This window comes from Scylla paramamosain, chromosome 8 (genome assembly GCF_035594125.1).
Source record: "Scylla paramamosain isolate STU-SP2022 chromosome 8, ASM3559412v1, whole genome shotgun sequence".
NCBI classification, from domain to species: domain Eukaryota; kingdom Metazoa; phylum Arthropoda; class Malacostraca; order Decapoda; family Portunidae; genus Scylla; species Scylla paramamosain.
Genome location: NC_087158.1, coordinates 30,719,540 through 30,746,544, shown reverse-complemented (window position 1 = coordinate 30,746,544; position 27,005 = coordinate 30,719,540). Strand labels below are relative to the sequence as shown.

Sequence of the window (27,005 nt, the reverse complement as noted above, 5' to 3'; positions counted from 1 at the left end):
TATCATTTTAATGATCCAAATCTTTTATTTCACTCTGTCCTGTCTTGATTGTTCTTTTCTTTTTTTCTTTCTCTTTTCTTAGATTTCACTGCAGTTCTCCTTTTCAAATTCTGTCTTAATAACTGAAATTCTGCCATTCTCTACCTTCCCCCCTTTCTTCACACTGACCTGCCCCTTACGATTTTTCTCCTCTCTTTTCTTGGCTTTCATAATTTTGACCCGTCTTCCTTTCTCTTCCCTTTATTATTTTTGCCTTCATATCGCCTATAGCATGATTAAACATCCAGTATTTATTTCCTGCCTATTCCTTTTTCGTTCATTCCAATTCAGTATTATTCCTTTATCTATTCCTTTCCTCCGTCATCACAAGTTCCTTCATTCTCTTTCCTTATTCCCTTCTTTGCAAACTTTGTCCGTTTCCTCTCTCTCCCTCTCTTTCGTTCCTTCACTTGCCCTTTCCCTCCTCTCCCTTCCTTTAACGTATTTCCTCTTATCTTCCCATCTAATTGTTTTCCATCTTTCCTTCCTTCTTCAATATCCCTTTTTTTTAGCTTATCCATCTCATTTTCCTCCCTCCCCACACTCACAACATTTAGTGGCTTAGTTATTCACTACAGAAATATCCATACATTTTTTTTTTCTGTCTCTAAATCTTATACATCTCTTCTCTTATCAAGCAACAGTATATATAATGCAGCCTCTTAATCTACTTCATGTCCTAAATTTGCCACAGCTTTATGTCCTAAATTTGCCACAAAGTCTACGTCCATAATGATGTTAGTATATATTGCAAACATAGAACATCCTAACTTCCTCTCTCTATTTTTTATAATTAACTTTCTCCTCCTCCTCCTCCGAGTCTTTTCCTTCTTCCTTCCTCTTCCTCTCCCTCCTCTCTGTCCTGGTTTTCGTCTTGTTGTTGTTCCTCCTCCTCCTCCTCCTCCTCCTCCTCCGAGTCTTTTCCTTCTTCCTTCCTCTTCCTCTCCCTCCTCTCCGTCCTGGTTTTCGTCTTGTTGTTGTTCCTCCTCCTCCTCTTCCTCGCTACAAAGTTAAAAATACAGGTAAACTTTTAACGTAATCACGAGTCGAGAGAATACAAAAAAAGTAAAAATCCGTGCGTAAAAGGCATCGAAATTACGTCAAAGATAAAGCAGAAAAAAATAATCAATGACGAGAGAGAGAGAGAGAGAGAGAGAGAGAGAGAGAGAGAGAGAGAGAGAGAGAGAGAGAGAGAGAGAGAGAGAGAGAGAGAGAGAGAGAGAGACACGGGGGCAGGGCAGGCAGGCAGTAGCATTGTCTGACTTTGATCTTTTCTGTGACTACTAATTAAGCGAAACATCAGAGTGCGCCAGCTCAAGTGATGGCCATTTATCGCGTTAATTAACTATATCAGAGTTGCTTAGCGGGAGGGCGGGCGCGGGGAGGGAGGGAGAGGAAGAGAGAGAGAAAGAGAGAGAAAGAGAGAGAAAGAGAGAGGGGGGTGGATGATGGGAAAAGAGAAAGAGCGTGAGTGAGAGCAGCAGTGGGAGTAGGAAAGGAGAAAAAGAGAGGGAGAGGCCTGTTGGGGATCACACAGGCCGCCCTCTCTTCACCTTTCCATCCCAGGCCTATACTGAGCCTCCTCCACTCCCACACTCACCACTGAGAGCTGGAGTGACTCTTTGCTCAGCCTCTCTCTCTCTCTCTCTCTGTGTGTGTGTGTGTGTGTGTGTGTGTGTGTGTGTGTGTGTGTGTGTGTGTGTGTGTGTGTGTGTGTGTGTGTGTGTGTGTGTGTGTGTGTGTGTGTGTGTGTGTGCGCGCGCGCGCGTTTCACCATGATACCTAAAGTTTTCTTCTTCCCCTTACTCGACTTTCTTCGTCACGTTTACTCGCTCTAAGTCGCGTGTTACCGTGGAGTCGCTTACCCGGGACAGCGTCATCTGTGCACGAGAGTCAACATTACTTTCGCCACTGTACCTAACGCGGCACTTGAAGCAGAAAATTATAGCAACCCAGTGACTCCCACACTCATCATGGGATAAATACGACAACTGACATACGGCGAAGAATTCACAAAACTGCAATGTAAACACACTAAACTGCATGCAGATGTACGACAACGCGTCGTTCGTTACGGCGCCAATCGGACCTTTAACGACCAGACGGAGGGCGAGGGGAGTTGACAACTTTCAATCACCCTCTTCAACATTGTCTTCCTCCGTTTAGTACTCGTGCCCCCTCCCATTCCCTTCACTTCCGTAGAACAAACGGCAACAGTTGTCATCACTCTCAAGTTGCAGGGCTGCCAACCACTCCGGGCCCTCCGCCCTTTCAAACCCTCATCTTTATTTTTATTCCTTTTGCATTTTTCCGCCGTGGAATTTCAGCGATCTCGAATTATTCTGCGCTCAATAAAAAATATTAATTCGTAAGCTTTGACTTTAATTGCACCGAAAACTCGACAAGGGACGGGTAATGGTGGAGACAGCGAGAGGAAGAAGGGATGGAGGGAGGGAGGGAGAGGCAGCCACACTCCCGCCCAGACATCCAGCCTGATGCTCGCCGATACCAGCACTGATGACCAGGATAATTATGTCCCAGCCCGCCACTCACACATATGTCACCCTCCACGCCCCGCTCGACAAGGCTGCACCACCTAACTTGCCCTGGACTGAGTCAGCTGCGACCAGGCATCCAACGCATTCAATAATTACGTACTGGAAAAAAGTGTAGTGTGGTATGGTAGACACTGAACATGTAATGTGGAGGAATCAGACAATAAGCAAGGCCTCAAAACAAGTGTAGATAATACCAGCCTGGCCATTGGTGTGTACTCATCAACAAAACACACCAGCTACGGTTTGCGATATATATTCTTAATCATTACTTACTTACCTAAGGGGACGGCCACACTGAACGCGATCTGCTGGGAGGATAGAGGGTAGAGGGTAGCCTAGCTGGTATGAGGCAACAAAGAACATACAGTAAATCAAGTAACAACTAGATCAGACGCCCGAATGCTCAGCTGATGGAGGATACAGTCTCTTTTTTGGTGTTCATAATCCAGATATAAATGATGTTCTCTCGTCTCGTCGGTAGAATGCACTGAGCAGACCCGCATCATACACGCATTGTGGCCGCCTTAGATGAGCAAGAAGGGAGACAGAAAACAGAAGCCAGGACTTGAAAAGAGACAGGAAGAGAAAACAGAAGGAAGACGAGAGATGTGAAAGATGGGAGGCAGAAGAAAGCAAGAATATTAAGATTACAAAAGAGACAGAAGACGAGACGTACGAATAAAAAGGAAATAGTGAGAGAGAGAGAGAGAGAGAGAGAGAGAGAGAGAGAGAGAGAGAGAGAGAGAGAGAGAGAGAGAGAGAGAGAGAGAGAGAGAGAGAGAGAGAGAGAGAGAGAGAGAGAAACTTAGATGAAAGGGAGGAAGGTACGGGAGGGAGAGGGAGAGGGAAGGGGTACAACATGCAATTAGCTACACGTGGCAGGTAAATGGCAACGATATTGGAGTGGGGTGATATTATGGCACGATATTTCACGGGATAACATCGAAGTGGTGGCGATAATGTCATGCTGTGTATTAACGGTGACAGATGACGCTGCGAGATGACGAAGGTGGCGACGCTTGGGAGGGGGAAAGAGGAATGGGAGGATGAAAGGAGATGGAGAGGAAGAGAGGGGAAAGGAGGGGAAGATAAGAGGGGAGGGTGGGGAGGAATGAAGAATGTTGGCGAGGATGAGTAAGGACTACGAGAGAGAGAGAGAGAGAGAGAGAGAGAGAGAGAGAGAGAGAGAGAGAGAGAGAGAGAGAGAGAGAGAGAGAGAGAGAGAGAGAGAGAGAGAGAGAGTAATCAAGGGTGATGGCTTGACTACTTTCCGTTAGCCTCTTCAGTGGAGGGTCTCTCTCTCTCTCTCTCTCTCTCTCTCTCTCTCTCTCTCTCTCTCTCTCTCTCTCTCTCTCTCTCTCACACACACACACACACAGTTTAGCATCACCCTCCCCATTAGACGTTAATAATCGTCAGGAATCATCGATCTCGGAAAAGAAAGGGAAGACAGGGAGGGGGGAGGAGGAGGAGGAGGAGGAGGAGGAGGAGGAGGAGGAGGAGGAGGAGTGGGAAGGGGAGAAAGAGAGGGGGAGGAACTCAAGGGAGCCAAAGGAAAAAAATAAAGGAAAGGAAGGGGATCCACACCATCTCCTCCTCCCCTCCTTGATTCCCCTCATCTCCCTCACAGTACTTCCTCTCCACACCACTTCAATACACTTGCCAAGATATTATTTTCTCCTTGCCTGTGGGAAAATGCTGTCCATTACGTAGTTGATACCAATAACAGGCTTAGGTATTAATAGAAATTATCCTTACTAAAATGAATGAATAGAAAATATATTAATATACATCGGTAGCAGATATAGATAAAAACGAATTCATACAATAAATAAGAGAAATAAATACAGATAAATATTCATACAGGAATGCGTACTGTACCTATGTATACGAGTATATGCACGAATATTGGTATACATAAGACATCGACACTCATAATACAATAGCAGATACATAAAAAGCATAATACAAACAAACAAATGGAAACGATAATAATCTCTTTATATTCTCTTGTTTCTCATTAAGCGCCTTTGTAAAATCTCCTTACTTCAAATGCAAGAGAATCTATGGTTAATCTCTTCCACAACCCATTACTCTACATCTCTCATTCCTCTCAGCAAACTGTCTTTCTCCGATGTACTCCTGCCCTTCCCTATCACCGCAAAGTCTTTCCATTTGTCTCATAACTAATACGCTCTTGTCGCTTTATTCCTTCTCCCTCTCTTTGCTCCTCCTCCTCCTCCTCCTCTCTCGGTCCCTCTCAGCCTGTCGACCCGCTAATACCTCACATTTGTTTAAGTGATCAGCTCGCATCAATATTAGCATTTGTTATGGGTGAGAGAGAGAGAGAGAGAGAGAGAGAGAGAGAGAGAGAGAGAGAGAGAGAGAGAGAGAGAGAGAGAGAGAGAGAGAGAGAGAGAGAGAGAGAGAGAGAGAGAGAGAGAGAGAGAGAGAGAGAGAGAGAGAATAATAATAATAATAATAATAATAATAATAATAATAATAATAATAATAATAATAATAGTAATAATAATAATAATAATAATAATAATAACAATAATAATAATACAGCGATATCACATGCGAAGCTCCGAAAAAAAAGAAGTAAACACAAACACATAAGCAAATAAACAAACAAATTAGTGTCAGATTCATCTCACATTAAAAATATACAAAAAATAGTAAAAAATTATAATAAAGCTGAATAAATACGCTTCCGAGCACACACACACACACACACACACACACACACACACACGACAATATAGTGAAGTGGCACGTGTGCAAACAATGACGTCAGAGGTCACGTGCGCCTCACAGAAGTAAGAGCGAGGCTCCACACACACACATTCCCTACGTGACTAAAGCAGTAAATTAAAGTAGAGATCGTGGGAAGGAGGTACTGGAGGGGCTGCGTCAGATGTTGCAAGAGGCTCTTGTCAGTCTTTGGAATGTGTGGTTTCTTCTCTCTGTTGTCTCTTCACTCTCACAAGCCTTGTTAAAGCAGATACATACAATCATGAAAACCCTTAATAACTCAGTAACTTCCACTAGTCCATCAAATAGTCACTAGCCTTTGTTAAACTACCACTAGAAACTTGAAAACTCTCCTAATGTCTTCACTACCATCCTCCCGCTGTTGCAGCTACGACCTGACAGGAGGAGTTGACACAGAGCGGTAGCAAGTGGAGAGAGACTGAATGTGTATATTATGTTCAGACGTAGACGTTAACTTCTCGCAGTCTTCCCCTGGCCGAGCTATATATAACTATTGACGACCCGCCACAGTCGCCGTCCCATAGGAGGTGATTGCATATTTACGCCAGAATGACGCGCCAAATTATAGTAATGACTTCTCGGCTCCACGGGTAATTTGGTCTTGCATAAACAACTCTGTGCTTCATTTTCCAAACCCGCCCGTCCCGCCCCGGCGTGGGTGCGGCGGTCACTCGCGGCGTCGCGGGAGGAGCCACACACCACTCTTGCTCCCGCCGCCGCCACAATCGCCTCCTCCACCAAGGGCAGCCGCCGCTCACCCGCGCGGAAGAACTTCATCACAAGTCACGTGACCCGGATTACGGGCGAGTGATTGGCCGGAGCGCCACTCCTCCGCCCCTTTATTGGCCGCGGGAATTATGCGCTTAGTCCTCGCTTCTTATTGGTTGAAGGCCGCCTAACGTTTGTTTATCTTGGCGACCTGTGTATTGAGACCTTCATCCCCTGGCCCTTAGTATTATTTTTTGTGCTGCTGAAAGGGGAGAGAGTGCGACTGAGGGCTTGGAAGGGGGATAAGGAACGCCTTTTGCTGCTTATTTCACGGGTCCCTCAGTGCGGCGGGGCGAGGCCGGGCTGGGAAAAGATGCGGAGAGTGACGAGCACGGCCAAGGCGCGGTGCTGGATAGGCTGGTTTGGGTTGGGCGGAGGAGGCTGGCAGGCTTAATCATCTCTTTCCGTATGACTGAAATAAATGATGTACATAGACACACACACACACACACACACACAGGGACGCGCGTGCGGAAGTGACCTGCTATAAATCACCCAGGTCGTTGTGGGTTAGAGGGCAAGTCTCCTTCCCCTCCAGGCTACTCAGCTCCTACCTCCCTCACACAAATCATCCTCGTTTTCCTTTTACTCCTCCTGATGTCCTGTTCTCCTGTTCTCTTCCCTAATACTGTTTCCCTTAGACTTGTTTTCCTGAGATGGCTTGTTTGTTCCGTTATTTTTTTTTCTCTCCGTTCTTTTCTTAACGTATCCTCCCTTCCTTCCTTTCCCTCATCTTTAATTAATTATTTACCATACTTCCCCTTCCTTTGCCTGACACGCCATCCTTTCTCCTATCCCCTTTCACTCCTACGCTCCAAGTACTTCAAAATAATTCACTGTCTCACTAAAGGTAGTATAGTATTTCAACGTATATTCTAAACTAATCTGTTATTTAATTCTATAACTTTTCTTAAAACGTGAATATTACATGGGGTGAAGATTTTCTTCAGTCTCCACCACACTAAAGTTCTTCCTTACACGAGGCGACAGAAAACGTAATACCCATTCTCTCTATTCCTTACGGTGGGTCTCACTATAGCTTCCCTCTCACTCCTAATAAGGCTCCCATTCACCACGCTGGCTATTTGTACGCTACTACAACACGTCACTCCTGTTTACTACAATTACTAGTTCTCTTCCCCCGATATTTCTTTTCGCACTAACCCGCCTTATTCCGCTCCTCTCGAGCTCTTTCAGTCAAGTCTGCATTCATTCCTGCAAGTAAAGCGATCAGCACTGACCAGCCTGACACTCGAGTGGCCTCCTTGTGAATGAGATCAATGTAAACCAGGCGTGTGAAGCACTGGGCAGGTGGCGGCGCGCGGCAGGCAGGAGGCCACGTGAACTGGTCTGTTAATGTACCGGCACAGTACCATGCCTGGATTTCATGTGTCCTAATCTCTCTCTCTCTCTCTCTCTCTCTCTCTCTCTCTCTCTCTCTCTCTCTCTCTCTCTCTCTGCCACAGCGCCTGACGGACGCGCCTCTCTTTCTCTCCCTGCAGCATGTCCGGCTCGCTTAGCTCCATGGGCGGCTCCTGTCTACAGCAGCGCGAAGCAGCGGCGGCCTCAGCCTACCCCTACATGTTCCACGACCCACTCTCCTCCCTGTCCTCCTCCTACCAGCGGTCCTCATCCCAGCTGGCCTCCTGCGGCAACGCGGCATCCCAGGTCGCCGTGTCCTCCTTCAATGCTGCCAGCCACGCGGCGGCCGCTTCCTATGCCGCCGCCGCCACCTCCTCTGCAGGAGGCACAGGTACAGGTGAGTCCAGTTCGTACCTCTTCCTCTTCTTTCCATACTTTCTCCTCTTCTTTGACTTGTCATTTCTATACTTCTATACTCCTCCACTTCTTTTTTTTTGTCTTGCTTTTCTTATCTTCCTTGTCTCTATTTTTTTCTTTCCACTGATCCGTCTATTTTATTTATTTATTTTTTTCCAAAAGACGGACTGATGGACAAAAAAAGACATAGACAAAACTGATTTACACATCCCCCATAGCACTCGCTACCATCAACACAGCCGCACGAACTCTCAACACACACACACACACACACACACACACACACACACACACACACACACACACACACACCAGTCCTCCCTTGCACATACCTCAGGCAGTGCTACATTACACAGAGCAGGTGCATCACGCTGAAATCCACACACCTCCACCCTTCTTGTGGCTCTCACCTCAACGCTCCCAGCACGTCACCGAGCCTTCCTCTACCTCACCACTCCTCATCCCACCTCCACCACCAAGCACCTCAGCCATTCTGCGGAAACCTGGCCCCATGTGTTTCTCGTCGTCGTCCTCCTCCTCCTCTTCCTCAATTTCCACCATCACCTTTCCCTGCCTGTCACCCTCTCATCCTGCCAACCTCACCCCCTTTCCCACGGTGGTTCATCACGGCACAGAGGACAGGGAGAAGGAAAAGAATGGGATGGGAAGGAAGAGGAGAAGGAAGAGGAGGAGGAGGAGGAGGAAAAGAGGAAGAGTAAGAAAATAAAAAACAAGAAAACTGGAATGAAGAAAGGAGAAAATGGTACCGAGGAGAGAAATTGATATGGAAGGCAAAAAAATGGAAGAGAAAGAAGGAAAAGGGAAGGTAGAGTGCTAATGGTAGTGAAGAAGAATAGGAGAAGGGAATAAATGAAGAAGAGGGTAATAGGAATGGAGATTAAAGCATGAAAAAAAAGAGAGAATGATGGCAAAGAGGAATGGTGATGGTGGAAGAGGGGAAGAGATAGGAGAGTTTGGGACGGATAATGGGAAGAAGGCAGAGTGGTACTGGTGGTGGAGTGGGAGAGGAGAGGAGAGGAGGGAGAGGGGGTGGGCGCTCCGTCACTCCCAGCTGGTTTCCGGGTGAGTGGCTGGCCAAACACACGGCGACTTGTACAATTAACAGCGAGACGCACACACGGTCGATGTTCCTGCCGCTGCTGCTGCTGCTCGCCCTTCCGGCTCTTCCCTGGCCTAAGTACTCTCTCACACTCCACGTTTGTCTGTCTGTCTGTGTGTTTGTATATTCGACAACACCGACAAACGAAGACGGTTTTAACTTTGTAACTATTATTTTGAATTACACTCACGCATGTGAGCAGCAGTGAACACCAATGCGTGACATGTGGTGTGTCGTGCATGTCCTTGTACATATGACACTTACCCTAACCTTTAGTCTCTATCGCACAATGACGCCCACAACACTCGTGGCTCTTTCTCCCAACATACGTGCAGTCTTGTCACCTCTTCCCCTAATGCCTCCCTTGATGTATAATTATCTTCGCTCCTACATGTAACCACCTCCTATCCCCACTGCCTTCCCTTACTTTCCTTCTGCTCCCCGCTGAAGCCCCTCTCTCTTATTCTCTCCCCACAGGCTTGATATCGGCAGGAGTGTCGGTGCCCGTGCAGATCCCCAGCCAGACCCCAGACCTGAGTGCTGCGAATTACTGGCCTCGGCTTCAGTGATGGTCTCTGATGTGCGAGACCGACCTCTCGGCCTCGCAGTACCCCTCGCAGGTCTACGCCGCCGCCACGCCTGTCGCCCCGGCTGCTGCCACCCCGCTCCCGCCTTGAAGGTGCGAGTGTCTTTCTAGTATTGCGGGGGAGGAACTGCCCACCGGACGCGGCAGCCGTGGCGGGTCGCGGCGGCCCTCATACCCTTCAGACGTGACTTAGTGCAGCGCGGAGCTGTCTTGAGCGTGGCTCTGCCGGCAATTGTTGAGGGCTTCATTTACCACGGCGTGACCTTGACCGTGAGGCGCCGCTTGTTCTTAAAATCTATAAATATGGGTGACCTCGGTGACGGCCGCCCTCCGCGCCCCGCGGGGGAGCGAGGAGCGAGCCGTCGCGACGTCACCCCGCAGCGAACACTTTTGTATTGATACTCCCGGTTCCCTCGGCCACCTCGGAGTGGTCGTCTTGGTTCAGACACCTGTGGCCAGAGAGGAGGGTACGTAGTATTTTAAAACCAAGGATTCCGTCGTTCCCGGTAACAGGAGGTGGGGTCAGCGAGGGAGAAGGGAGCGAACAAAGGGCAAACTAACAAACAACAAACTTGGGTCAGACCTGCGCTTGATACTCCTGCCAATGTATATTTCAAAGTCTTTCTAAAGCGCAGGTCGGTGACGAGAGACTTTGACGACACTCGCCACCCTCTCTCCCTCCGCCCCGGCGTGAGGCGCACAAAGCGACGCACCACACACCACGCCACGCCACGCCGCGCCTCGACTCACTGCATGTTCTCATCTCCACTGGTAATGAACAAGGGACAACACGAGGATACCCGTAGCTTAGGTTAAATATTTAGTTGCATAAGTTGCTGTAGCTCTCGAGTCAGGCTACAGCGCCCCTGAGTCAGACTAGGGAGGCGAGGGGCGCGGGTTGCCGCCTGGGAGGGGGGAGCGGTACCACCCTGCCTCTCCCCACTCCCTCCCGGCACCTGACACCTATTTATTACTGTATAAAGGTGTGTAAACAAGACCTGTGTATAGTGTAGTAGACTGTGTAGCTTAGCGATCATACTCATACGTACACACAACACCGCCGTCGAGCCCCACCATCTTAGATTATGTTTTCACATCGTCAGTTTTTATTTCCCGGCAAAGTTCTCTCCTCGAGGCACTTATTTAGCTCGGAAACTTTTAATCACCCACCTTCTGTGGCTGGTGCGGGGGGGAGGGGCGGCGCGCACCACAATGCCAGCTATTAACCGTATCTGCCGCACCCCCACCGTCAAGGGTCCCCACCACCACCACCACTACAGCCACCGCCGCCGCCACTCCACTTATGACAAATTCAATCTGATCAGATATCAGACTTGGTTTCACCTGAATGGTGGCGCATTTCACGAACTAATTTCCCATAAAATTAGCGACAAAGGACTTCATTCTGAGCGCATGGTGGGAATTTTACAGCGCATAGCCGTGTTGAGCGTGCCCAGTGTAGCGGCGACGAGGCTGGGCGCGACGCTCAATGCCTGTCACTTGCAGAATAGCAGGCCAGTGTTGACGCTGAAAACACCCGCCATCCCGCCCCGCCCCGCACCCTTAATTGATCGGCGTAATGTGAATGCCTTACTTTTTTAAACATATATATTTTACGGAGATGAAAGGCCGCTCTAACAAGAACCCCATTGTGAGGCCTTGCGAAATCACACCAACACTGTCACGTACACTCCGGGGTGATAGCGATACGCCGCGGAGAGCGAGGGGAGGACCGGGGAAGAGAGAGAGAGAGAGAGAGAGAGAGAGAGAGAGAGAGAGAGAGAGAGAGAGAGAGAGAGAGAGAGAGAGAGAGAGAGGACAAGGGGAAGGAGGGGTGGTAAGATAATTAAATAAACAACCTCCACCACCACCACAACCAGTGCAATTAAAAAGAAAAAGTCTGTGAAATCTGAGTGCCGTTTGCGTGGCTTCATAAAAGTGCTGTGCGCGCCCCGCGGGAATGAGTGACTGAATGGACGGGCGGGAGCTGCGCGTTTTGGTCAAGGTTCCCCACACACACACACACACACATTAAGATCCTAGAATACATTTTTTTTTTACATTATGAATAACAAACAAGTATGTAATTAAAATGAAATAAATGTTTGATAATCAACAACTTTACTGTTAACTGTAATAGCAACAAGAGTATAGTAGGGTGGCCTCTCTCTCTCTCTCTCTCTCTCTCTCTCTCTCTCTCTCTCTCTCTCTCTCTCAGCACAACAATATCATACAGATTTAATATTTTCTTCATTTTTATTATTCCTATCAGTAATTTTACTATATATCTATACTTGCGCGCACACACACACACACACACACACACACACACACACACACACACACACACACACACACCCTCGCATGGCCACACTTTCCCCTCGGAGGCGACAAACACACAAGGGGAATCTGTGTTGCAATGCGCGATGAAAGGCTAATACTGCCCGATTTTTTCCCCTCCCCCAGTCAGTTAATAACACCAGTTGATATTCGACTGACAAATGCACGCCGCTTCAGATTGCAAACAAGCACCCCCCTCCCTCTACCTCCCCCCCTGCCTAAATATTGCATTCATCCCGGCGTCAACATTATCATATATTACTCCAGTCATCAGTAGCGCGAGAGTTTATGCTGCTGTGAAATGATGTAAAGAAAAAAAAAAAGAAAAAACACAACATATATACATTACAGTACATACGCACCCGACAATTATTATGTACATATGGAAGTCGAAATAATACGTGACTGAAGATAATAACGATAAATAAAAAAATAATAATAATAGCAACAATATCATGGGGTCGGTCGTTCGTTGGTTGGTTCCCTCACACACCGCACAGCGCAACACAGCACTGGTCCCTTTTCCGAGAATGATGGAGCATATGGCGATACTAAAACATATGACCTTGTTAATAACGGGGACGGGTGATGGAGGGTTATGGTGGAACGCGTGACACCACACTACCATAAAACACCACCACGCACCACCACTACTACTACTATACTACTACTATTACTACTACTAGCTCCCGCCGTCGCCCTGCCATCACTCCGCCCCGCCGGGTTACGCACCACAGCACCACCACCATACCCTCTCCATCCTGCTGTGTTCTGCTTCTGTATAGTGACGCTCATACCGATATTTTGCGGCACGGACTGACTGAACCCGTGTGTGTGTGTGTGTGTGTGTGTGTGTGTGTGTGTGTGTGTGTGTGTGTGCGCGCTATTATTGCTTGTATTGTTATCATTCCCGCAGTGTTTTGTTGGTCATCTCCATAGAAAGGGAGGGGAAGGGTGGGGGGATGGGGCGGGGTATTCCACACTAACTGATGGTCTAGTCAAAGGCAGCTAGTGTTGTGTACGACCGTGTGTAATCATTACCTATTATCATTACCATTATTCTTATTATTATTACTTTTAATGATAACTTCGTCTTGGATACGTCCTCGCAGGCGCGGGAAATTACACGATGTTAATATATCGGTTAATACAATCTGGTATTTCCCACTGTATACTTTGTTCGTTACGATGAATGTCGATGTTTTTTGCATGACGAGAGGCATACAAAGGCCCCAGCGGACAGCGACCCACCCTCAGCTACACTTCACGTAATAAGCTCACCCCACGTCGTTTAGTCACGTACATAATTATTAATGATATATCCCCGTTCCGTTTTACGTTGAAAGAAGTAAGAATGAACGCAGTTAATAAGAAAATAAATTAAAATTAACATAACACAGTACAAGGAAGAGGAGAGACAGTGACTGCAAGGAACGGCTGCCCTGATCTCCAGTGTTTCCACTAATGTTATAATTTCAGGACCAATTTTATAAACAATACGTGATTATGATGAACATACTCTGGTTCCCAGCCAACCACCAGTCATATTGTGTGTAGTGATTACTGTATGATATAATGAAATATAATGAAACCTGGTAAGTGATCGTTTCATTGTTCCCTTTTCACAATTACCTCATAACTGCATGAACTACGTAGTAGTATTAGGCTCCTTTATTTGAGATATTAAGTATTATCAACACTATCCTCTGTGACAGTGTTGCCACTGTTACGCAGCCACAAACATGCATAACACTTCGTTTTTACCAACTTCTATTACACAAAACAGATAATGAAAGAATAGCAACACTCGTACTATATAATCCAGCCGAAAATACTGATATGAAAAGACGTCCCATATTATTCCACTTAGCAGCCTTCCGGAGCTGCCTAAACCTCCCCTCCCCTTGGCGGGTGTCGGCACACAGGAGCTGACCTGCCCACCTCACCCACTAACCACCACTCTCTCCTTAACATGCATTGAACTAAATATTCCATTGATTTTTTTGACCTTCCACTTGGGACCGGCACCCAAGAGGACCTTTTTTTTTTCGCTGTTTTGTTTTCCTTGGCCAGTGCTCCTCTTACGTAACAAAAATAATAATAAAATCAATGGCAAGTCATCGAATACTGGCTGTGGTTACCCTCTAACTAGTCTGACATACGTGATGTAGGTGCATATAATGATCGTTAGCATTTTTACCAGTAACAACTATTACCCTCCACCACCATCGTTCACTAGTAGATGTTTAGTGAAGTACACTCATACAATGGCCATTAACACCATCAGTAACAGCCAATACCCTCAACCACTATCGTTCAATAGTAAAGTGATTACCTTGAATACCATGTAGTTGACATGGACTCTTCAAGGTCACTACAGGTCAAGTCATACTTTAGTTCGATCAGGGTTATAACGAGTTACAGGAATTTAAAAGAAAAAAAAATTCCTAGATGAAAGCTTGGGGTCACTAAATACTTTGACATTTATTGCCTGGTATTGATGCTAAACATATAAATGCCTATGAAGAAGCAGCAATAGATACTGCTATAACTTACCGTCAGAGCTCAAAAACCTTCCCTGTGGTCCATTGTTATGGCGCCGATTGTCAAGATTACTTTCCTCCATTATAGATAAATCATTCATGTCACGCGTATTTCTTCAATATAAACTCACTCCTACAATGCTTGCTTACAAATGAATAACAACAAATACTTACTCTGCAGTAGATATCAGGTCAGATTTCTCGGAACACTCGACGAAGGCTCTACACAGTCTGTCCAGTCGTCCAGAAATCGGCGAGAAATAAGCCTTTCTAACGGCTCCCACCAGCGTTGCCAGATTGTTTTGGCCATATTATCGTATTACACAGGTTGAAATTAATGTACTTCTGGTAAAATTATCGTACATATGTAATTATTCCAAATATTATGCAAAACTGCCACTTTCCAAATACAGCAGAATTTAGGTTATATATATATATATATATATATATATATATATATATATATATATATATATATATATATATATATATATATATATATATATATATATATATATATATATATATATATATATATATATATATATATATATATATATATATATATATATATAATTTTTTATATTATTCTCAAGAATCGCCTCTCATATGCAACAATAAATAAATGAAAATGCTTGAAAACTAAACGTCTCTTCAAATCACAGTAAAACACTGTATTTCATTAAAGATTTATTGTTCATAATAACATTTGAACTCTGTGTGTCCATTTAAACATAACACAAACTCATATACAATTCTGGGTGATCGCGGGAGATCACTGAGTGGTTAGAGAACAGGTATAATAAATGATCTCCGTCTCTTATGATACCTTCAAGCTGGTAAAGCATTAGATTACTGATGGATATAAACACGAAGCTTGAGATTCTTAGTATAAACCCACTAGGCTAAAAAAAAAATAAATAAATAAAAAAAAAATCTGGAGAGCACTGAAGATTGATTTTTTTTTTTTTTACCCAACATTTCATCCCTCTTGTTTCAAAAGGCGCCTTTACAAATATGTTGTGTATCCAGTCTCCCCAAATGGTTGACAATTATTATGATGTTTTGGGAAAGATAAAATAGCGAAGTTTATTTTTTCATCATTCTTTTATTCCTACGACTGAGTAATGGTCACAGGAGAGAGAGAGAGAGAGAGAGAGAGAGAGAGAGAGAGAGAGAGAGAGAGAAACAAAGTCAGCTGACTTGTGTGAACTGTTTGCATCAAGACATAGAACTGACAACCGATGGAAAAAAGTGCAAAATACGAAGCTGTGAAAATATGCCTCGACAACACATGCAATCCAGCAACACTGTGTACCTCTGATGCGTGCACATGCCTGCGGGGGGAAGAGGGGAGGAGCTGGACATGAGGCGGGGCAGGGAAAGGTATGGGTGAGGCGGGGGAGGGCGGGGCCATGGGAGGGAAGAAATGGAAGAATCGATTTGTTGAAGGCAGGTATGGGCTTACTATTCACAACCATCTACAGCCACAGAGTACACTACATTATACTGAAGGGTTGGGCAGCCAATACTGAGCAAATGTAATGAAGAAAATTAAGTAGTATAACATGATTTAGCATAAGATATAGGTTCTGATAATCAATTACACATGAAATGAGTAACTGCCAGACCTTTAAGTAATATATACTACATACAATGTACTGTTTTGTATACATCTCTTTGAACATAATGACCACCTGTTGTGAAGCCACCTTGTATTCTTTTTTCCCTAAGAAAACATGATTTAATACTTTTCAAGAGACAGTATTCAATCACACCAAATATGGGTCAAGTTAGAGTATCAATTATGAATTACAGTAAGTATGAGGCCATGGAGGGTGATGGTGGTGGCTGGGCTACTGTGTGGGTAGGGGCTAACCCTTCCTTCAGACACCACAAACCTCATATTTTAAGTAAAATACTCAATTGTGTCTCTAATTGGGCTGAGTGTCAATGCACTGAGAACAGTGAGTAGCCAGACTACATCCATGAGGGAAGGGTGGGAGGCAGGCAGGATGAGGTGCACCAGGGATCCTCACACTCACGCACAGTATTAACAGCCGTGTCCACTCCACTACAACACAAACAGTGATATCAACACACACAGATGAGAGGACACTATCTCATGACTAGCAAATGTCCACAGTACACATCATTTGCTGGTGTACTTAAGTAATCCAGTCGGATCTACTGTAATTAAGATGTATACAATTTAAATATTTTCAAAATGTCTCCCTAATAGGAGTAATATAAGTAAAAATTTACAATATGGTTTCAAGATATTCCTGACTTTTCAACCTTACAGAATAATTATTATAAAATAGTTTTGGGTAGTTTTTAAAGTATTATTATATAATCTTATTTCAAAGACTGAATTGCACACTCCATGAAGTGGGTCATTAAGGGCCCAAGAAAACCTCTACGTGGGTAGAATGTACTTAAAAAATCCCTTAAAAGTTGCTCCATGTACAAAATGTTTACAAAATATGACAAACGCTCTTGACGCCTACAGTACGTATGGCACCGCCCTCAGCGGGCCCGGGGTGTGTGACTGCCGGGCTCCAGGGCTCCAGGGGAGGCTGCCCGCTACCTAGAATCACCTCACTGAGTTTGGTCGATATGAGTGACTAGCATAAAAGTGATCCCCTTAACATCAACATTAGATGTATTCAAAACTGGAAGGGTCAGGAACTGCTATACTAACATGCCATAGATTCTTGAAGCACTACATGAAGGCTGGAATGAAGTGGGTGCCAGTGTCTGCAAGTTAACCCCAATAGTTTTATGAACTAAAGTATAAATAAAAAAAATAGTTTTCATTCAAAACCATGACTTACAATTTGTGTATATACATATATTTACCAAAAAGATATATTTGTTTGGTTTTTAATATATTTTTTCTGTACATAGTGTGTCTATATTGATGAAGAAATGGTACCAAATTCAAGAGAACCAATAGCCTATAGTGTACATAGTTACAATACTACCAGACATCTACCAGACGCAGCCGTGCAAACAACCTAGAGATGCACACGCGCAGTGCCACCTAAGCACCGTTTCCGAGGGCTGGCTTGGCCGCTGCACCCGTGTCCTGCCGTGACCCACCTGGTCCACCCACACAACACCGGTTACCCTACTATCACTTATATGACCTTAATACTCTGTACCTAAACTTTACTCTTTATAAGCCTATCATCACAATGAGAGAGATAAGTGGAATATTATAACTAATACAATTTCCATGCTACTCTTGCTACTGATGAACTGTTACCGTGGGGAGGCTGTGCCAGGACTCAGCACGGCCTCACCAACACAAGCTTGAACCACATGGCCAGGCTTCCTCACACGCATACTTATATACAATATATTTGCAGCAACTGAGCTTAACACAGTATTCAGCATGATACTAGCAACTGAACCTGAGTAAATGTGCAATGAAGAATGACAGCTGATGTGAAATTGAAGTGTAAAAATGAAGATGGCTAAAGCAATGTACCTTGTAGCACTCACTGACATACTGAATGTTGCCCGGCTCACTGCTCAGGCCTTTGGTGGTGCTGGGAAGGTTGACAAACAAACCTCATTCCATGTTCTTCAAGAGTATTGAGTAATAATCATATAGTATGTACTGAACATAATGATGTTGAAGATAATGATATATACACTCCATAATGAGGAAACATTCTTGCATGATAAAATGTAAATATGTAAAATGTCTTTTATACTTAACTAGTAAAGCATAATGAAACAAAATGAGGAACTAAATAGTGCAGAATATAAAAAAGGGTCACTCCTGTTCATCACTGTGGAAAATAGTGAAGCTCTCCACGCCCTCACCTCAACAGTCGTCCATTTCCAATTAACAATGAACATATAAATATTTGACACTTTGTGAAAGACAACTTCTGTAGACCTAAAACAGCACTCTATGTTGTTCTGTACAGCAGCACTGCTTGGCCCACCATGCTCCCAGACTACTAATGCTCTGGTAAAGGCTAGCTAAAGGCATGTTACATTGGTTACTGTTCAAGACTGATTGTAGATAGTAGTAATCTGAAAAAATTTTGATATACACAATTTGGAAATTAACCCTTGGTCAGTGTATAGGTGAGATGCCGGCACATGATCAATAGCACTACAAACATCTATGTTACATAAAGTCCCTCAAGACCCATAACACAAGTTATTAATACTTTCTATGCTTTCACATATATCTTACTGTTGCAATCTCAGGTTGTGTGGGTTCTCTTGGAGACCATTGCATTACAGTCACTTCCCTGTCACCCATTCATGTGTACACTTCGAAGACCAGTCATATATAGCACATTTAGCAAGAGTGTCTCATCAGTATTGAATACTGCATACCAGTTTTTCCATGTTAACACATAGATAAAGTCATCCACACACATATAAAGTATCTCTTCTGTTATCTTACGAGTCAAACATCAATAGCTGAGCTCCATTAAATGATAAACATAGAAACAGGATAACACTGGAATTTTTTAAAGTCCTTGGATAAGAAACAGGTTTCCTGTATAAGTCTGTAGTAATACTGAGTCTCAGGGAAATAGACTTTTGAGTATACATCCACAATCACTGTGTTGTCAGTTTCCCGAGAAGCCACGAAGAGCATGTGTTTACGTCATCATGTCTCACCCTTCTGCATCATGTTGTCTTGACCACAACCATATAGTGAGGGAACCCCATGACGGCGTGAGGAGCATCCTCTATGAGCATCTTCTACCTCCACCACCAGACAGTGGAGCTACTTGTGAACACATGACTCTTCTATCCTCCTTACAACACAGCTTTGGGGATTACTAAGATCCATTCATCTGGCTCTGATTTGATGGTACTGAGCTAAGCGAGTCTCTTCTAGAGCCACACTCTTTTTCAGACCCGTTGCCTGAATCTGACAGTAGATTTTCTGCCGAGCTGCTGGAAACCCCCCCGATGGACATCTGCTGGGGCACCGTGGAATGTGATCTGTGCAGGGCAAACAACCACACCTCATTACATAGTACATCAGAAGAAACATGTTGCAACACACAAGTAGCATTGACAACACTCTCAACAGCAATGGCATCAAAGGTGGAGAGGCACTGTACTGTAGCTACCTGGTGTGGGAGGACCCATTGGAGAGGGTGCGGCTGCCCCGTAGATGTTCTGACTTGGACCTGGTGTGGCCATGTGCCAGCTTCTGCTCGTCAGACTGGTTAGTGTAAGGCTGCTCCCGCAGAGCCAGCTGGTATGCCACCTCAAACGCCTCCCCAAGGGTAAGGATGATCTCGGTAGCTAACTCCTGATGCAGCAAAGCAAGAATTTCACATCAATAAGAGCTGCAGTACTGGAACTAAACTAAAATTATTAAATTTTAAAACAAAAGGAGAGTTACTGTATATAAACATTCTCTCACCGAGCATACTGCCAAGTTTCAGAGCAGATCAATAATAATGATAATAATAATAATAATAATAATAATAATAATAATAATAATAATAATAATAATAATAATAATAATAATAATAGTAATAATAATAATAATAATGATGATGATGAGAAAAAAAAAGATTATCAATATAATTAGTCATGTAGAGAGAAGTTAAAAATATCCCTACCACACCACACTCCTGGTTGATATGACTTGTCATGCCCAACAACAGTGATAGGTACACTTTACTGTGCTATGCCATACCCGCAACAGGGACTCATAATTCAGTATGCTAAATATGTAAAGAATGTAATTATGTGATGTGCATTCCAGCTGCAGTTGTTGTAAGTTGGTGTACTGAAGTCTGTTATACATAGTATCCCAAGAACACCACACTTATGATAAGTGCAAATCAGTGTAAGATATCAAAGTGTACTGGGCCAGCAGGTAGTGAAGGTTTGCACTGAGTGACTCCCTCATCACCTGCCAGCCATGGGTGCATGTGACTCCCTTAATTAAGGAGCTGGAGCTGCAGTGGGTCACTCACTACACTATAAGACCACTCATGTCTAATGGTTGCCAGATGCCAGATATAGAAGTGTAATGTATTTTGTATATCTTACATCATGTGCACATTAGTATACACACGACATGCATGGTGTATGACTGCAAAGTGATGTTCAGCCCATCAGTATAAGATATAATTCAGTGCAAGAATCAGTGGCAGGAAGTTCACATTCCCACATGTCTGACTTGAGATGATACAGTCTGGGCAACAAGAGAAGCTCATACTAATACAGGTGTAATTGCAGTCATAATATGAGAGCACAATATGCTACACAACTCAATATAGTGTATGTTATGTGGCATACAGTACTAGGCTTGTGGCAATGTCTGCATGAATAGGTGAGGCAGCAGCCACAGGCCCTTGAGTACCCTCATTCTCAAGGCCCTTAAGTTAGTGGAAATCAATAACAGTGTGTTGCCTTTTTATGTATGAAAGTTAGGAAGAGGAAGAGTCCTGTGCATGACAGAGGTTTGTAATACTCACCCTAGTTTGTACTCTGAACACATGACAATAATGTCCCTTTGTCTCCAAGTCTTTGGTGATGTAGGCAAAGTGTGACAAGTCCTCAGCGTCCTGACAGGCACAGTGGATGTTGCGGATCTCATGTTCACAAACCAAACTCTGGAAAAGGAATATGCAAACTACTTACTCTTTGTATCAAAAAGTCAAAACTGCAGGCATTAAGTTGGGCATATATGAGTTACTGTAACAGTTTTCTATGATTCATTTACCTGTTGCAAATAAATTCCTATCTAGTCTAATTTTGCTTGAGTATTGTAACTACAAAGTAGTGGAACACATCCTGACCTGTGTGTTGTATTCCATGAACTTCACTCCACGGAAGGACACAGATAGGATGATCTTTGGCACCTTTGTCCCATCAGTTGGTGTCTTTTTCAGCTTCTGAATAGACTTCATGGTAGACTCTGTTCCTTTCAACTCCTTGACATGAGTTGAACCCAAGTACTGCAGAGGCCAAGATAAAATAGCACATGTAACAGAAAGCAGTACACAGACATACAATAGTACTAAAAACAGCTCAAACATATCATTAATTCTTTAGCAACCCACGACTTGACAACTTACCTGTGCAATGTACTGAACACTGGCAGAGACCAGAGCAGTGGGATGGTGTTTCCAGGTGGTGTGGAGGGTGTTGGGTGCCCCCACCACCAACTGGGAGGGGTCCCTGATGGGCAGGTGGCTCAGCTGTTCACTGCCACCTTGCATGTCCATGCTGGGCTGGGCTCTGGGTGCTCTGCTGACCACAAAATAATTTCTGTCACAAACAAAACACACAGCAAATAATTTATTAATGTGGCAAGCTAGTTCATGTCACATGGCTGTGGGGAATTACTCACTTGGCAGGCGGCTGAGGGGCACTGCGCTTTTTGGTGCCAGACCGCCGGATGGTGTTGCTGGTGCTCTCAGGGGGACGCCTCTCTCGGCTCGTGGAGGAGGGCAGGTCATTGAGTAGCTGTTCCTTTAGCTGGGAGATATCAGAGTTCTGCAATAAAGCAAACACCACCATTCAGCTCAGATATTTAGCAATAGTAATTACTTATAACTCTGTCATGATTTTCTAAAGTGTAGTAAAATGTTCTGACTCAACAACTGGGCTGAGGACTTTAGTACAGTATAAATTTAAATAAAAAAATGAATAATGCCGATAAATAAATAAATACATAAACATATGTAAAGGTACAAGAATAATAAATGTACATACAAAAAATTAAGAATAAGTAAAAATAGAATAAAAAGCTAAATACACAAATACACAAGAAAATTTTGATAAACAAATTTATAATGAATGAGCAGAGAAATTAGTAAAAAATAAATACTAAGCAGACTAATAAAATCTGCATTAAACATAATGAGTGATGACGCACCAGTTTGCTAAGCTCCAGGCTCAGGTCGTGGGGGTTGAGTGCTGGTGGCAGCTCAGGCTCCAGTGGCCGCTCCCCAAGTGATGCAAGGATTCTCTTTCGGTGGCCGGGCCGAGTGATCTCAAGTACTGTGGTGAGCTCAATCTCCCACACCTTCCTCACTCGCTCCATCTCTCCAAAACCATTCTTGTGGAAAATCTGTGAGTACTGAGGCAGCCGGATGGACTCAAGCCAGGCATCCACAGTGTCTGGGAGAGTGTATGAGGCCTGGGGTCCAGAGAAGGGTGTGGGCAGCTGAGACACCGCCTCCCCCAGGGCCTGTACGTGGCTGGCCTGGGTGATGCCAAGCTCCCGCAGATCACCAGACTCCAGGATGCCTCCGTTCTGTCCATACACAAAACACATCCCATAAAGTAAAGTTTTAGAGTAAAATATGGACGTTGCACAATGTCAGTATCTTCACGCAATATTTGAGCATCACTGTGAAGCTGTACTGTTACAATATAGGAGTGGAGATATAAACAGAAAGACAGGAGCAAGTGAACAAGAAGTGTGTTTCTCAGGGATGGAAAGGAGCTATGGTCAAGTGTTCATCTTTGAGATACTATCTTACAACAAAGCATAATTTTGTTAAATAAATACAATTACTGTTCTTAAATATTCTAAATTACATTTGTATGTACTGATCAATTCCTGAAGGAAGTAAACAATGAGAGCCAGTAAAATCCTCAAATTTAACAATATCATCAATAAGCTGATTGGAAAAATAAAAATGTATTTTCTAAATTAAGGTTGAATAACTATTTCCAAAGTTAAAACTCTTTACACATTACATTCTTTAGTTTGCAATAAGCATAAGAAGATTAGTTTTATATGTCCTCTGCAAACTAAGCTTGTACTTACGAGTTTGCCTTGAAGGACATGAGCGCTGCTTTAGCAAAGCCATTAATGGAAATGTTATTTGACAAAATGTTTTTGAAACGAGTCTCGTTCTCAGAACACTCAAAACAGTTACTAATTATTTTCCTTTGAACACAACTTTTAAGCCAATTAAGGTTTACGCAACGAATGTAAACTTTTTATTTGTTCTTTTTTTTCAAACAGCTGGGGAGTTTTACGGTTAAGGATTAGAATTTAAACTACTCCAGTCTTCCTGCGAGACAGAGACTAAAGGGAGGGTTAAGATCAGGGCACGCACATGTGACTGAGTGAAATCACTAACCACTCCCTGGTGATGATCAACTGACCATCTGTGTCGCAAGCGTGGATAATGAATGGAGACGGGGACGGAAAGGAGGAGGCACAGAAACTATGGGCACATAGCACAAGGGAAAAGAAAGGGTTGGAAAAAAAGGTCAATGAAGGCAGGGATAAAGTGGGACCATGACGGCATGAATCAACAGCAGGACGCACACATTCACACTCACCATAAAGTCTGTGTCGTCATAGCCTTGCGCCACGAACACGTCCTCGTACTGCGGAAGGCCCAGCGCCCGCAGCCACCCACCCACCGTCTTGTCGCCACTCTCCAGCACGCCCACGCTCACGCCCACACCGTCACCGCCCGTGAGGAGACCAAAACCCTGCTGTGATGGGGACAGGGACAGGCCTGGTGGGGTAGAGAACCATCTCATCATTTCGAGAACAGTTTGGCAGGAAGGGGAAAGTTTGAGTATTAAGTTGGGGGAAGGAAGTCGCCACTCACCCAATCTGGTCTGAAACTCGTGCTCCAGCTCAGCCATGAACACGCTCTCCCGCGCCAGTCCGCCGCCGAAGCTAGCCATGATGTCGTTGATCCTCGCCCATTCCTCGGCCTCCTCTAGCGGCGACAGGAGGCCAACGCCGCCTGACCCGCTGCTGCCGCCGCTTCCGCCTTGCTCCCTCCCGGATGGCATGCTGTTGCGACATCCTGGAACACACACACACACACACACACACACATCTTTAATACATGTTTTCACTATAACTGGTAAATTTTGCAGGAAATTGACATAAAGTAAACCATATCAGCAACACTGCACAAGGGCCTCAGTGTGTGTGTGTGTATGTGTGTGTGTGTGTGTGTGTGTGTGACGCAGTGCTAGGCAGGCGCCACACGCACCTCTGTCCAGGGAAGGTCTGAGGCCGGAGCCGGTAGTAAGAGAGCGCGGGCGTTCTAACGCAGACACCACTTCGGGTCCCTCCATGGGGGTGATGACGCTGCCTCGGAACAGACCTGCGGGACACACAAGGGAAACGGTTATCCAGAGAGAGAGAGAGAGAGAGAGAGAGAGAGAGAGAGAGAGAGAGAGAGAGAGAGAGAGAGAGAGAGAGAGAGAGAGAGAGAGAGAGAAAAAGTAAACAAAGAAAGAAATAGTTCAACAAGAATAACACTATCAGTACACAACACATTACATCAAATCATAATTCAACTCAGTATCCTAGCAAAAATAAGAGCAGACAAAAAGGCGATACAATAAAACATACATATAACGAAACCAAAAACGGCTTAACTAACATTCTCCATTCACAACTAACAGCAAATCACGTAAAAACAAATTTCGTTCACAGACACAAGAGCAGAGAAGGAAGCAGCGCAATATAAGAGGTGTATTGGTTGGTAAGGAGAGTATACATGTGGTTTGTCTGTACTAGTGGAGCGGCAAGGAGGGGGAAGGAGTGAAGTGGTAGGCAGTGCAGGTGAGGATGAGGGAGGGGATGGGGGGCAGACGGAAGGGGAGGGATGAAGTAATAAACACAACTATTGCTCTCCACGCTCACAGCCTCCATCTACCTCCTCCTCTTCTCTTCCTCCACCTTCTCTGCCTGTATAATTTCTCATCAGTTTCTTCCTTTCTCTTCTTGTGTTTCCTTATTAAAGTCAGCTGATTTACTTTCACTAAATTATATCCGTCTGTGTAAGCGTCTCTCTCTCTCTCTCTCTCTCTCTCTCTCTCTCGGTAGCTGTCTGATTATAATTGTTCTTGAGTGGTCATGTGCGAGGAGGAGGAGGAGGAGGAGGAGGAGGAGGAGGAGGAGGAGGAGGAGGAGGAGGAGGAGGAGGAGGAGGAGGAAACAGACTGAAGGCCTCCGCAACACCGCCAGGCACGAGCCAGAGTGGAGCCTCGCGGTGCCGCGTGACACAATACCGCATTTTTCTGCGTCTTTTTCCGGGAACTTGTCCTTCCTTGCCTGGCTCACCTGACTTGTGCTTACCCGCCAATACTACCACCAATACTACCTATAACTGTCTCTTACTACGATTAATGCTCTTATTAATGCTACTGCTACTACTACTACTACTACTACTACTACTACTACTACTACTACTACTACTATTACTACTGATTACCAATGCACTACTAATATCACCAATATTATAATTTACCTCTTCTTACTATTACTATTAATATTACTACTACACTAACTATAACTACCACCATTACTAATCCCCACCACCACTACAACTACTACTTGCAAAGCTGCGACTTTTACAGCACAAAACAACCCTTACCACTAGGGCATTGTAAGCAAGCATCCTCTGACTCGCCCCACCCTCACAAAAAAAAAAGTTTTAAGCCACTAAGGCTTACGTAACCTAAACTACAGCGCACAAACACCACCCTGACCCCAATGTAGTCTTAGGAGCGACCCTCTCACCCTCCCGGAGACGCCGAGTAGCAGCAACAAACCCTGAGGAGTAGCGAGAGATCAAGTGATGCATCACACCGAGCAAGGTTTCACCATCTCGTCACGTACACTGATTGAAAGGAGGGTCTAGTCTGGTCTTCCTCTTGGGGGTTCCCTATGAAATCTTCTTTTGGGCACTTCCTGTGGTGTAGGAATGACGTCGCCCTGCCGCCAGTCAAGTGTTTATCAGTCATGCGCGGGGTTTTCCATAAGTTTCCTGCACTAATGAGCATGACATTATTGGCGCGCGGTCAATCTTAGTGGAATGCATACTCTAAGATCTCACAGAAAGAAAATAAGTACGTAAAGCTCTTTATGAAATTTCGTAGGGTACATTTCAGCTCCGATATATTATTCAAAAGCATAATAAGTTCGTTATTAATATGAAGCATCAGTTAAGATATGAACACAGGAACTGATAAGGATGACTACTTGCTGGTTCACTTGAAAGTCCGTCATACGTGTCACTATAACATGCTTGACTATATTTCACATACCAAACATACAAACATAAAAAAAAAAAAAAAAACCGCATAAAATTTGACAAAGTATTAATGAAACGTTTCAGACAATATGAATATCATTCGTTCCACACGAGGAAAGTATAAAAAGCAAGATTTTCCTATTAAAAATTAGAAAGCAGGGTTGTGACTTCATCCATCTCCCTCCAGGCAATTCCGTGCATGACGAATGGGGAGAAAATACTTCACTGAGGAAGAGAGACGAGCAGTAAAGGCCCCAAAGAGACGAGCAGCTAGTTCGTGTTAAGTCAGACACATCCGGTCTTCCTTGATTGTTGCTGTTGCACCACACTTTTAATGGGTCTCTGTTGTTGCTGTTGTTATTATTATTATTATTATTATTATCATATTATTAACATTATCATTCTTGATTGTAACAGTAATAGTAGTAATAGTAGTAATAGAAGTAGTAGTAGTAG

The 27,005-nt window shown here is 44.4% G+C and overlaps 2 protein-coding genes and 1 long non-coding RNA gene across 4 annotated transcripts in view; 1 reads left to right on the top strand and 2 right to left on the bottom strand.

Moving 5' to 3' along the window:
• The window catches only part of LOC135103155 (paired box protein Pax-6-like), a 120,415-nt gene extending 108,970 nt beyond the window's left edge, over positions 1 to 11,445 (top strand). For both annotated transcript variants that reach the window (XM_064009233.1, XM_064009232.1), the window contains exons 9-10: positions 7,646 to 7,902; positions 9,520 to 11,445. In XM_064009233.1, coding sequence (XP_063865303.1) covers positions 7,646 to 7,902; positions 9,520 to 9,611 — 349 coding nt within the window. In that variant the 3' untranslated portion in view covers positions 9,612 to 11,445. The remainder of the gene's footprint in view (positions 1 to 7,645; positions 7,903 to 9,519) is intronic.
• Positions 617 to 14,833, bottom strand: LOC135103160 (uncharacterized). Its single transcript, XR_010269941.1, has 2 exons — positions 14,686 to 14,833; positions 617 to 1,041 (listed from the first exon to the last, which is right to left on the bottom strand). It is a non-coding gene; the product is annotated as an uncharacterized LOC135103160 (long non-coding RNA).
• A 355-nt stretch (positions 14,834 to 15,188) lies between these two features.
• The window catches only part of LOC135103152 (uncharacterized), a 58,940-nt gene continuing 47,123 nt past the window's right edge, over positions 15,189 to 27,005 (bottom strand). Inside the window, exons 7-16 of the mRNA XM_064009223.1 lie at positions 24,498 to 24,611; positions 24,102 to 24,305; positions 23,824 to 24,005; positions 22,400 to 22,780; positions 21,872 to 22,017; positions 21,597 to 21,789; positions 21,318 to 21,476; positions 20,994 to 21,131; positions 19,629 to 19,813; positions 15,189 to 19,497 (exon numbers count right to left, since the gene is read on the bottom strand). Of these exons, the coding sequence (XP_063865293.1) occupies positions 19,332 to 19,497; positions 19,629 to 19,813; positions 20,994 to 21,131; positions 21,318 to 21,476; positions 21,597 to 21,789; positions 21,872 to 22,017; positions 22,400 to 22,780; positions 23,824 to 24,005; positions 24,102 to 24,305; positions 24,498 to 24,611 (1,868 nt within the window). The 3' untranslated portion in view covers positions 15,189 to 19,331. The remainder of the gene's footprint in view (positions 19,498 to 19,628; positions 19,814 to 20,993; positions 21,132 to 21,317; positions 21,477 to 21,596; positions 21,790 to 21,871; positions 22,018 to 22,399; positions 22,781 to 23,823; positions 24,006 to 24,101; positions 24,306 to 24,497; positions 24,612 to 27,005) is intronic.